We start from the raw sequence: 14,020 nt of genomic DNA, 5'->3' as shown, positions 1-14,020 counted from the left end.
GCTCAGTTGAGACGAAGCTTATAGCACCCATGAAGCAGACTATAGGTTTGCAAAGAATCCCAATCCTTCCGTTTCGCGGGGAAACCGCCATGAGGGTATCCCGTCTAGCTAGTTCATGAGCCCAGCAGTTTCCCACAATGTCTCTGCGACAAAGGATCCATTATTAGACTAATATCAAAGTATTCAAATGCGGTCGCGAATGAAGTCCATCATTCCCTGAGTAATTGCAAGCGCCCCATCAATGAGTCCATCGCCTTAAACGCCACCTGACTGCGAGTGTATTTATTAACCTCCTTGATAGTAGTTACACAAGTAAGAAACCCTTTCACAGTGAGCTTGAGCTTGAGCTTCTCCATCAACTTTTTCGTTTAACTTGAAAAATTCACCAGGTCCCACTTAGTAGTTAAATTAGTCAATGATTAGGGATAGTCAGAGGCCCGAAAAAATGATTATTTTCAATAATTTCCAAATATTTTACAAATATAAAAACATAGCTTTAATGCATCACGTTTCAAATTGACATCAGCAAAATTTCAAAAAAAATTAATAATTGTAAAAGTTATCGCTGGTTGTTTGGAGCCCGTTTCTCCCGAAGTCCCTTGCGGTGGTCATCACAACTCCTTGGAGATTCATCTTAAATCAATCGGACAAGAGATATTCGTTTTATTAATAAATAATATTTTACCTGATCGAAGCTTTTTTTTGAAAGTTAACAATATTTCGGACTAAGGAAATATATTTCAGATTTTCGAGAAAAAACCCGACAATTAATTGTTTAAAAAATTCGAAATTTAAAAAAAAAAATCTTTCGATCAAACACAATTCTTTTATGTTTTTGAAAACAGTATACATTTTATTGAAATCTACCAAGCGGTTTCTAAGTTACAGTGATCAAAAAACATAGTTTTGAGAAAAACGCATTTAAATTTTTGCTATCGATTTATGTATTTATATAGCGCCCTTTGTTAATTGTTGAATAACTCAAAAAGTATTTGTTGGATTCACTTCAAATTTTCACACAATATTTTTAAGGTATTATACTTTAAAAAACGCAAAAAACAATCCAATATTTTGAAAATTCTGACTGCCCCTAATCCCTTAAAAACGTACTATTAGACACAAGTTTACCTCTAAGCAATTTTGTGAAAAAAATAAATGTACATACAAAAATTCTTAGTACAGATGAATATCTACGTATAGGCCATCATTTCATAAATCATTGAAATATAAAAAAAAATCATATGTGTTTTTCTCTCAGTAAGAAAACTAAATTATTAACCCCAGTAAATTCCCTTAAACGGTTTGAAGAATTAAGTAATGTTTTCACTCATTTTAATAAGAACTGAAAAAAACTAAAACACAAATTTATCTGGAATTTTTCATAAATTGTGACTTTTATACTTAATTTCTACAAGTCCAAAGTTCTAACAAACTCAAAATCGTGTTTCTTCTTTCCTTTATTAAGTTTTATTTTCTTGATGCTTCAAAGGCACGTTTTCCCTTTGATTATCTCACACACTAACCACAATTAAGTTGCGTAATTAAAAAAAAGAATCCAGTCAAAAGCGATCTAAATGTTTCTCACCCGAAGGTATGCTACCATGTTTCTGGCAATTAAGCAACACATGCGCATGCATACCACACAGTTACGCACATACTTACAAACACATATTCCACCATCGTCCCGCAGTGCTTAGTGATTCGTTTGTTCGTACATTTTCGCGGAGGGTCAGCTTAAAGGACAGTCTACCAATTTAGCAAAAAAGGGTTGATAACGGAATAACACAAAAATCCTAAAATGACACAGCCGCTTTGAGTGCGGTGTGTGCTAACAACACCAACAACGGCTACTCAGGTGACCGAAAAGCATACACAGCATAAAGCATACAGAGGTATGCGTGTGCGCTTATGATTCATTGCCCTTTGTGGTTCCTGTAACTTATTGTGGCTGCTATTAGACTGCCATCCATTCATTTTATGCAGCTATGTGCATATGCACGTGCAGAAGCGGATTAAAGGCGAGCAAAAAATACCTTAAAAATGTTTGTATGTACTATGTAGCCGTAAGCCTCTTATAAGCCCATTAAACGCTAAAAGCCATTTGAATGCCTCGTTAGGTGCACGCAACTGCCGCATTCAACAGCCAATTTTTTAATGCCCATCCAGCGCTTTTCAAATGACACGCAGGCACACACACTTACTAATCCTCTACCTCCCCCTCTCTCTCTCTCTTCCTCTTTCTCTCTCTCTCTCGCTATCTCCATCTCTACAGGACTTCAATTTACACGGATTGATTTACGTTTATCGATTCATTTAAACTGCAGTCACACTCTCTGCGCGCTTAAGCTATTTATAATGCCTACTGCTTTCGTTTCTTTTTCTCTTTCCAGCCGACAAAACGGATGAAAAATTCCATAGGCGCACCGCTGTCAAAATGGGTGTACGCGTCATTTATCGCACCGATGTCTACCACCATGCCAATGGACCGGACAATTTCGGCGCTTTCAGCAGCCAGGTCACCTCACCACCGTCCACTGCTGCTTTGACCTCACCCCCATCGACGCTCACTAATACTGTCAACTCTCCTGCACACACTCAAAGCGGCAGCACTACACCCGCCTTAGCCTCGGCGCTGGGTGGCAGCTGTAGCGCCGAAAGCAATACTAGTTTTGAGGGTACCTCTGGCAGCGATCGCACGCAGTCAACACAGCCGACCACACAAAGCCACGCCAAGCCACGCAAATCGGAACGTGGTGACTCGTTCCCTAAGCTGCGTCTTTCGCCGAAGTCCTTTCGCTTTAGCGGCCGCTTTGGACGCAGTAAAAGTGAGATTGAGAAGTGTCCGAGCGATCCGTTCTACAACTATAGTAAATCGTTTCAGGAGGTAAGTATTCGATGGTAGAGGAATTATAGTGATGAGATTAAAATAATTACAAATGATGCCCGATGGGCAAGAAGCGTGGAAACTAAAAATAGTGCAGAGAAAAAAGGAAAATATTAAAACAAACAAACAAATAATTGGCGCATACACTTCTGTTAGATGTTTGGCCGAACTCCTCCTCCTATTTGTGGCGGCGTCTTGATGTTGTTCCACAAACGAAGGGGCCCATATGTAGTTTTAAGGAAACTGCGAATCGCAAATATTTTATTTTTATTTTCCTGGCAGAAATTCACTCGAAGACCTGCCAAAAGATGAACGTTTCTTTCATTTTGGTGTTTCATGCACAAAGGTTCGAACCTACATACTCCGAATAGTACGATCGATTCGGTCTTTGGTACCACCAGGACCAAAGGGCAAATAAGAGCAAGTAGTCAAAAAAATGTGCTACGGACCTAACACAGAATCGAATATTCGCATTAGATGAGAAAAGCTCTGCTAAGCTAACTATCGAAAATGTGGATAAAATCATGCAAATCGGGAAGTTACTTCTTCCATTTCCCAAGAATTAGCTATTAGCAAAAAAACCATTTACACTTATTTGCATTCGGTAGGTCTCAAGAAGAAGTTACATGAATTGACGCAAAAACAAACTTAGGACTGAATTTACACCTGCGACAATTTTTCGAAATTTAACGAAGTCAATCCATTTCTGAACAGGATGACAACCCGCGATGAAAAGTGATTGGCCGATTTTAGTCAAATTGTGGCGAACCAGCCCAATTCATCACAAAGCCCATACTAACGGTCAAGAAGGCCAGATGGATGCAAGTTATCGATCAGAAGGCGACCGGAATTGGCGAATAGACAGAGTGTTGTGTTGCAGAAAGCAACTCTAGGCCGCACATATCTCAAACTAGGCACGAGCAAGTCCGCAAAACGTCAGGCAAAACGAGGTTAGCACATTTCCAAATCTTTTTATCTATCTTTCTTATATATCTTTCACCCCTATTTTACGCCGCTATATATGTAGCTCGTATGCTGTTTTTCAAGTTCCCCAGAAAGTAATAAATATATCAATATATCTTCGATGTAACCAGGTTTGAAACCCACCACGAGCCTGAAGCACCAAGTCATAGAGAACAATTTTTCTAATAACGTTCGTCCCTCGGCAGGCCTTGACAAACCACCGAATGTATTTCTGCCATAAAAAACTTCTCGTAAAAGCTCGTCTGGTGCTCGTAGGCAGTATAAAACTGTAGGTTCCCCATTTGTGGAACAGCATCAAGGCGCATACTAACAATTTAAGGAGAGCAGTTCCATATAATGTGATCCAAGCTTTTTGGACTTAGTCTTTTCAACTCTTTTGGTTATTCTGATAAGTTGTGTATTTGTAGGTTTGAGCACGACATGGGTTTGAATACAACAAGAAATAAACCGAGAAAATGTAAAAAAAAAATTATTTTGAGATTTATTCAATGTTGGCAATTTAGTAGAGCTCCATTAACGTTTCGAATTATATTGAAAGAGGTACAGTACAGATTCAGTGCAAAATACTGCTCTAGGAAAGCACTAGCAAAGGCATTCGCATGTAACGTCCGTTTGCATTTTTTCACTTCTTCCAACTTCGAAAAGTTAATGGAGTCCTACCTTGAAACTATCAGGGATTACCGCTATCAATGAAAAATTCCTTCAATTTTATTTTTCAAAAATTACAGAAAAAAGTTCTTTCCGAAAACCCTTTGACAAAGACTTTTTTGAAACAAACGTTATTTAAAAGGTATGGTTGGTTGGTTGGTTAAAGTGGTAACTCTTTCAGAATCCAACTAGCGCTCCCGCACCATTTTGTTGCCACATCCTCGTTACCAACTTGTTTAACGGATATTCACAGTATGACTATATCCAGTCTGTGCGGTTTAAGAACCTTAAGATTCTCGAACAACGGTTGGCCCAGGGTTAACATTCTGTCCTTCCATAGGGCAGGGCATTCACAGAGGAAACGGAAGATTGTTTTCTTTTTCTGTTTACAACTGTGACAATATGTATTGTGAGGAAGGCCCTTATTGGCTGCATGTTCTGCGATAGACTAAAAGCCAGTTATGACTGCCGTTAGTCTCCAGGCGTCCCGTCGTTTCATGCTTATTAATGCCGACGATTGTTTGAGGTTGTAGGTGGGCCATAACGTTCTGCTAATTTTGCATTTCGTCTGGACTTTCCACTTACAATTCGCGAAGAGGTATTTTTGGGAAATTGTACTCTTCTTCTTCTTTTTAATTGGCGCGATAACCGTTTACGCGATTTTGGCCGAGTTTAATAAAGCGTAACAGTCGTTTCTTTCTCGTGCTAACCGGCGCCAATTGGACACACCAAGTGAAGCCAATCACCTGATCTTTTCAACGCAGAGGATGCCTTCCTCTTCCTCTGCTACCACCAGGTGGTACCGCATTGAATACTTTCAGTTTGTATCCATTCGGACAACATGACCTAGCCAACGTAGCCGCTGGATCTTTATTCGCTGCGCTATGTCTATGTCGGCGGCCGCCGTAGCCGAATGGGTTGGTGCGTAACTACCATTCGGAATTCACAGAGAGAACGTCGGTTCGAGTCTCGGTGAAACACCAAAATTCAGAAAAACATTTTTCTATAAGCGGTCGCCCCTCGGCAGGCAATGGCAAACCTCCGAGTGTATTTCTGCCATGAAAAAGCTCCTCATAAAAATATCTGCCGTTCGGAATCGGCTTAAAACTGTAGGTCCCTCCATTTGTGGAACAACATCAAGACGCACACCACAAATAGAAGGAGGAGCTCGGCCAAACACCCAAAAAGGGTGTACACGCCAATTATATACATATATATATATGTCTATGTCGTCTTAAAGCTCATACAGCTCTTCGTTCCCTCGCCTGCGATATTCGCCGTTGCCAACGCGCAAAGGTCCAAAAATCTTACGCAGAATCTTTCTCTCAAAGACTCCAAGCGACGCTTCATCGGATGTCCAAGCTTCTGCGCCATACATTAGGACAGGCATGATGAGAGCCTTGTTAGCCTGTTAGTTTTGCCTACTTAGTCCAAAGTTGCCTACTTAGTCCAAAGTAGCACTTGTTGGCAAGAGAGATTCTACGTTGGATTTCAAGGCGGACATTGTTATCGGTGTCAATGCTGTTTCCTAAATAAACGAAGTATTTTACAACCTCGAAATTATAACCGTCTACAGTGACGTGGGTGCCGATACGCGAGTGCGCCTACTGTTTGTTTGATGACAGGAGGTACTTCGTTTTGTCCTCGTTCCCCATCAGACCCATTCGCTTTGCCTCTTTATCCAGTTTGGAGAAGGCAGAACTAACAGCGCGGTTGTTAAGGCCGATGATATCGATATCATCGGCATACGCCAACAATTGTACTCTTGACTGGTGTAAATACCGATTCTGCAAAAGCGTTATTCATGGCAGATGCCCCTCTTGCCAGTTCATCTGCTTTTTCGTTACCTTCAATGTTCCGATGTCCCGGGACCCAGATTATGGTAACTTTATGATTTTCACTCAAGGTGGTGAGGCTATTCCTATTTTGTGCCACCACTTTAGAGGTTGTAGTAGCCGAACCCAGTGCATGCATTGCAGTTTGGCTATCCGAAAGAATAGCAATATTGCCCTTAAAAGAGAAATCTGTGATTAGTAGCCTACAAGCTTCCCCAATTGCCAGTACTTCCGCCTGGAAGACGCTGCTGGTATTAGGGAGACGCACAGATTTCTCAATTATAAGTCTGTGAGAATATGTACCAGCTCCAACACCGCAGTCTATTTTACTGCCATTCGTATAGACTGTAGTGTCGAAGTTGTTTAGGGAAAATCCCTTATTCCATTCTTCCCTAGAATGAAAGAGAGTTGCAGGCTGATCTTTGTATTCTGCCGAGTAATTTGGTATTGTACTCTCTCCCTACAGCTTTCCCCCAAACTACCGAACCATACGATAAAATAAGTCGTAAACCGCCTTATACAGCCATAATGTATGCTTAGGTTGAAGACCCCATCTTCTTCCAAGCATACGTTTACAGGCATATAAAGCAATTTCTGCTTTCCTTACCCGTTCTTCGACATTTCATTTCCTGCTAAGTACTTTAAGGTATATTGAATCCAAAAAAATTAAAAAAAAATATTATTGTAAAAAGAATGGCAGATATTTTACTTTAAAAACTCTACCAAAATTTCCAGCGTTAAATTAATCTGAAAATTACTATAAAGTTTTTTTAATATGACTTTTGGTGGTTCTTTAATTTTGCAGCGGCGTTTAATATTTGCTCAATAAAGCACAAAAAAATAATGGAATAATAATGTAAAAAATGTAATAAAAAACTGCAAGCGAAATGACCAAAGCGTAAACGTAGAAAATCGCAGAGGCAGGAGAGCAGCAAAAATGTCAATCAATATAAAATCGAGTCAATATTTGCTTGCAGACGGAAGAATGGCAGCCAATAAAAGCAAACTTATATTTATCTATTGTCGGCAAACACATATTAACCCATTGTAAGCAAAGGCCAGACAGTGTGAGCTAGGGAGCAAATTGAAAAATGAAAGCTAATAAATAAATAAACGACAGGCGAGGCACACTAATACTTGACAACTAATCGAATTTCCGTTTCCTCTCTTGTTTTCCATGTCTCGCGCACTACTCCGGGAATGCCACTACAAATGTCCATCACAAACAAATAACAACAACAATAAAATCTTGAAAATCCTGCTTCAACTACATCCTCATCATCTTCACCTTCATTATCACCGACGTTTACATCTTCCACTGCGCACAGTACGATTCCACTGCTGCTGGCGGTGGTGGTGGTGGTGCCGGTGTCGGTGTTGGTATTGCCAATGTACCACCACCTCACTCCGCATCGCTTGCTGGTGGTTGCGCGGTTGGCGGTGTGATTGGTGGCAATGCAGCCACCGCCATGGCGGGTGCGCTTAGCTGTGGCGGTGGACCACAGGGTGCGGTGGACAAGCCATTTCTATTACAGGATGGGCGTGTTGGCTTGCAGGCGAGCCTCGATAAGGCCTGGTATACACATGGTGAGGAAATCTATGTGACGGTGAATATCAAGAATGACAGCCGCAAGACGGTGCGAAAAGTGCGGGTGAGTATTAAAAGATACTATAAAATGCTGTGGCTGTGTGTTGGCGGTGGTGGTATATGGCGAGTGTTTGTATGTATAGAATTTTCAGCTAATTTCTGCCGTCAGCAGTGTTTGTTATTTGTTTGCTCTAATGCGAAAGTTTATTGCCGAGAGACGGACAAGTTAATAATGAAAGTGTTCATTGCAGGAAAATTGGTATGAAATTTGTCAGGAATAATCTTTTCAACACCACTTGAAGGGGTAACTTTTATGAGTAAATCAAATATTATAAGCAGCATTGCTCACTTAGCTGGCATTGGGAATGATTTAGAATTTTGTGCTGCTATTTATTGACAAGGATTCTGAATTTTATTACTGCTATTTATTCCTAATAGTTTTAATACTTTTGCGACTGCTATATATTTTGTACGTATTTAAGTGTCATAAAAAATGGCATATTAATAAAAAATTTCTTATACGAAATGTACTATTTACTATTCTCATTTATACTACTTTCGTGACTACTGTATGTTTCTGAATTTTCTTCTGAATTTTATTACTGCTATTTCTTCCTAATAATTTCTTATACAAAATCTACTACTATTTTAACTTTTATTACTTTTATGACTACTACTTACTTCGCTTTAAAACTGCGCATTTTACTATCATTGAGAATGATTCTGAATTCTACCACCTATTTAAATCCGAAATCCACTACTATTGGTTTTTTTACTACTCATTATATATATTTTCTACTAAAATTGCACATTATACATAGTGCCGTCAAAAATGATTTGGAATTCTTCCACTACTATTTTTCGCCTACGTTTTCTTTTACCAAATTTACTACTATTCGTATTTTTACCACTTTTATGACTATATATTTGTAACTACAATTTCCCATTTTAGTGTCATTTAGAATGATTTGGAGATATTTTACCGTTATTTTCGCCCAATATTTTCTTGAGGAAATCTACTACTACTCATTTATTTAGTACTTTTGTGACTAATGTATTAAAAGCGCACATTTTAGTGTCTCTACGAATGAATTTTAACTTAAGTGGTTAACTTCTTCCACATATTTTCTTATAGAAAACCTACTATATTACTATTCTAGTTTTAGTCCGTTTGGAACTACTGCACATTTCGTACTAAAATTGCACATTTTAGTAACATTAAAATGATTTGGAATTCTTTCACTACCATTTTATCCGAAAATTTTCTTGTACGAAATCCACTACTATTTGTATTTTACTACCTTTATGACCAATTTCGAAATAAAAGTAGTCATTTTAGTGTCATTTACAATGATTTCGAGTTCCTTTACTGCTATTTTTTGCCAATATATTCTTGCAATAAATCTACTACTATTCAGATATTTTTGTGCTTTTGTGACTAATATATTTAAAGTGCGCATTTTAGTACCTTTAATGATGATTTTGAACCTTTGTGCTGCTTCAGTGGTTTACTACTTTTTTCCGAATTTTTTCCTCTAAGAAATCTACTACTATTTGTATTTTTACTACTACTACTACTGAAATTGCCCATTTAATGTCAATAAGAAAGATTCTAATCTCCTCCACTACTGTTTTCCCCAATATTTTCTTGTATAACATCTACTATTCGGATTTTTAGTACTTTTGCGACTACTATATATTTCGTACTAACTTTACACATTTTAGTGTCATAAAAACGATACGGATCTCCTTAATTGCTATTTTCCGATAGCTTTTTTATCTACGAGATCTTATACTAATCTTATTTTAGTACAAAATATTTAAGACTAAAATTGTCCATTTTAGTGTTATTTATTTATTGTAGAATAGTTTGGAATTTCTTCACAGCTGTTTTCCCCAACAATTTGTTTTTAGGAAATCTACTACTATTCACATTTTCATTGATTTTTCCCCTATTTATATTTTCTACTACAATGACACATTTTAGTGCCAATTTTTCACCCTTATTATTTACTTTCTGTTTAATACGTAATTTCATAGTCTTCTTCATTTTTATTTTTACTACTAATTCTTCGTCTTTTTTGCTGCTGATTCTTATTTTCAATATCGCTTTATTTTAATACCATTTTCTATCGCTCTTTTTTTTCATAATTTTTTTGTGCCCTTCTTAATATTTCTACTTTAATTCTCGACTACTTTTTAAATTTTTCGATTTAAGATTTGTGAATAGTTTTTTCGTTGGTGCTTAACATCTAAAATACGATTTGTAGCACTGATTTAATTTGGTTCCTAAATTTTTATTTCTACTACCTTTTTCACTTATTAATATGAAGAATAAAAATATTATTTTTTTCTGTCTTGCTTCGAAAATTATATTTCTACTACCTTTTAACGTTTTTAATATGAAAACTAAAAATTTTCCTTTCTCTGTTTTGGCCAATAATTAATGAGAAAAGTATTATTTTCTTCTCAAATTCTATTTCTGTTACATTTTTAATTTTTTTTTTATTTAAGATTTGTGATACTTTTTATGCTGGTACTTAACATTTAAGTGGCATTTATGGCCCCGATTTGGTTTTGCTCTGAAAATTGTATTTCTATTCCCTTTTTAACTTTTTGAAATGCAAACTAAAAATTTTCATTTTTCTGTTTCACTTAGTGGAAAAAGCATTATTTTTTTACAAAAATTACTACGTTTTTAATTTTTTTTTGATTCTTGTAGAAGAGTAGTTTGTGAGACATTATTTTTTAACAATTTTTATTACTTCCAAAATTATATTTATACTACTTTTTTAATTATTATTTAGAGAGCTATGCAAGTTCTGTTTGCTGTTGATAGTCGAAGAAAAAATGTAAAGTGCTGTTTTCGATTCCAATATATTTTACTTCTAAGCTTAAAACTTGCTACTACCTTTCTACTTTGCTTAGCATTTCTTATTGCTCCTAAAATTTTATTTCTACTACTTTTTTGATTTTTGCCATTTGAGAACTATGGAGCCCTATCCAACACTTTATTTGTAAAATACTAATTTTGGTACCAACGCCTCAATTTCCATTACATATTTTAACACCATCTTCCAGTATTACTGCCACAATTTTCATTAATATAATTATGACTACCTGCTTCCAAAATATTTACAAAGTATTTCCCTCTCTACAGATTTTGTTCGTTTAACAAAAAGTTATATATTCCTGTTATTCGTAACTCATCTTCATTTGCCTCATTTTGCACTTTAGTGCTACTCAAACTATTTTTTAACTTTTACTTTTCCTTCAATTCAGTTTTCCTTGCTTGCCGTAGTTTGCTTCCGTTTGCAGTTTCAGCAAAACTTTTTATCACTGTTTTCACTTTTCAAATTCCATCTGTTTCTGTTGTTGTTTTTTGAAAATCCACTCTGTCTTCATTCAAGCCGTTTTACAGCTTAAACTTTTAAGTGGTCGCTGTTGGCTGTGAGGATAATCGCATTAAGAAAATTATTGAAACTCATTTGGATGAATGAGGCTTGAGGAAAAGTGCTGAAATGCAAAACACGCAAAATTTAGATGATCAGTGATGCGATGGTGAAAGGGACACTCATGGATATTATTTTAGAAATTTTTCGAAAATGGTTATTATTAGGAATTTTTTATACCGAAACAGGCGCGCTACAAAAGCTGAAAAGATATTTTGTAATAGGACTATGAATAAGTTCGTGCGATTTTTTTCGAAATTTGAAACTTTATTGACGTAAAATGGTTACAAATTTAATATTCAAAATATTGTCCATCGCTTACTACTACTTTTTCCCATCTTTCTGGCAATTCACGGATTCCCTTTGTGAAAAATTCGGTCGGTTTTGCCGCAATCCACGAATCGATCCATTTTTTGACTTCATCGTAATTACGGAAGTGCTGGTCAGCCAGGCCATGTTGCATCGATCGGAAGAGATAGTAATCGGATGGCGCAAGGTCTGGACTATACGGCGGGTGGGGTAGGACATCCCATTTGAGCGCTTCTAAGTATGTTTTGACCACTTGTGCAACATGTGGCCGAGCATTGTCATGTTGCAAAATAACTTTGTCGTGTCTATCGGCGTATTGCGGCCGTTTTTCTCGCAGTGCTCGGCTCAAACGCATCAATTGTCGTCGGTAGACATCCCCCGTAATCGTTTCATTCGGTTTCAGTAGCTCATAATACACAACACCCAGCTGGTCCCACCAGATACACAGCATAACCTTCAGGCCATGAATATTCTGCGCCGACGTCGATGTTGAAGCATGGCCAGGGTATCCATACGTTGCCCGACGTTTTGGATTGTCGTAATGGACCCACTTTTCATCGCCAGTCACAATTCGATGCAAAAAACCCTTTCTTTTGTGCCGTTGAAGCAGTTGTTCGCATGCCATAAAACGGCGTTCAACGTCTCTTGGCTTCAATTCAAACGGCACCCAATGGCCTACCTTTCGGATCATTCCCATGGCTTTTAAACGTTTGGAAATGGTTGATTGATCAACTCCCAAAGTTTTTGCAACCTCTTCTTGCGTTTGAGCCGGATCTTGATCGAGCAATTCCTCCAATTCGGTATCCATGAACTTTGGCGGCGCACCCTCGCGTTCTTCGTCTTCCAAGCCAAAATCACCACTTTTAAAGCGTGCAAACCACTTCTGGCACGTTCGCTCAGATAGAGCATGCTCACCATAAACTTCCACCAAGATACGATGACTTTCGGCTGCTTTTTTCTTCATATTAAAATAATGAAGAAGAATTCCCCGCAAAAACACATTATTTGGCACGAAATTCGACATTTTCAAGTGTGGTAAAAATATTGTTGTTTACGCTTCAAATAAAAAACTTATACTGACGTTTGTGCCTTACGACAGTAGCTCTCCAATGAATGTTTGGAAATGTGGATCGATGGAATAATAATCAAGTTACGCCATCTGTTGTAAAACCGCACGAACTTATTCATAGTCCTATTATTTCTATGGAAACAACAAATCGAACACTATTGCGAAAGAAGCAAGATTTCTAGACTAACAAAGAGGTCTCCTTCCGGTGGGCAAGCGTCTCGCTACAATTCACACACAGCGAGACACCTCAAACTCTCACTCAATTGTACTCACAGTGTACTCGCAAGTGGATCACGATCCAACCAAGAATCGTATACACAGGCAAAGGAAACTCAATCAGCCAACTGGAGAGCACTACAGCTTTTTTTACCAGATGTTTTTATAAAAAGCCTTTTCATGAAATAAATGTGCTCAGAGGCTTAAAATTATGTGTCGAATGAACAAAGTCAACAGAAAAAATGTTCGATATCTGCAGTTCCAAGTCAGTCAAAGGCAGTGAAAGATGTGTCAAAGAAATTCGGGACAGCTCAATAAAGCACAGAAAAATAGGAAAGAAAATCAAAGGTGGCCAGCGGCTACCAACACAACTTGGTCTACTCCTCTCAAAACTCCTTCGCGGACTCCACAACCTTTCCGCGGTACTTCGATGTTTCTCTCTTATAAACAGCGTTGGGGATTCCAATCCAGCGCTTGTTTGCTGATTTCAGTGCCACCTCTCCCTAGGGTATAGCCAAAACATCTCCACTTGCGTTCCCTTACTTCAGTTGTCTGGCCACCAGATATGTAAACTGCGTCTCAAGCAGCGCATCCTCCTTGCTTTCCTCCCGCATAATCCACTCGAGGAGCTCTGTCTATAAGACAGGGATCATTTTTACATTGGCGCTGGGTCAATGCAGTAGTTTCTTAAACGTTGAGATTTAAAACTGTTCAATTACCGCAATAATTTATACAAAGAGAATAGTAAGGTTTTCTTAAGGGGGAAAAGTAAGCCGCACTTGCTTCACGGTGGACAGTTATGATATCTAGGTTCTAAGAGACTTCTTTTATCTGGGAACCACCATGAATACCGATAAAAGTTGAGTGGCTATCGGATAGGGTTAGTACAAGTGCGACCATCAACTTATATAGCAATGAATTAGGACTTGAAGGGAAGATCCATAATAGTGTTTACTCGTATCACTTAACTATATATTTTAGCTTTTCTTTGCCTGTCTATATACATATATAATATATATATAATTGGCGCGTACA

The 14,020-nt window shown here is 37.8% G+C and overlaps 1 protein-coding gene across 1 annotated transcript in view; it reads left to right on the top strand.

The window, feature by feature from the left end:
• Positions 1-14,020, top strand: part of LOC128857694 (uncharacterized) — a 166,427-nt gene that overhangs the window by 98,757 nt on the left and 53,650 nt on the right. The window contains exons 6-7 of the mRNA XM_054093440.1: positions 2,391-2,884; positions 7,680-8,003. Of these exons, the coding sequence (XP_053949415.1) occupies positions 2,391-2,884; positions 7,680-8,003 (818 nt within the window). The remainder of the gene's footprint in view (positions 1-2,390; positions 2,885-7,679; positions 8,004-14,020) is intronic.

This window comes from Anastrepha ludens, chromosome 3, assembly GCF_028408465.1.
Source record: "Anastrepha ludens isolate Willacy chromosome 3, idAnaLude1.1, whole genome shotgun sequence".
Classification (NCBI taxonomy): Eukaryota; Metazoa; Arthropoda; class Insecta; order Diptera; family Tephritidae; genus Anastrepha; species Anastrepha ludens.
The sequence above is the reverse complement of the archived record's forward strand: the minus strand, read 5'-3'. Positions and strand labels throughout refer to the sequence as shown.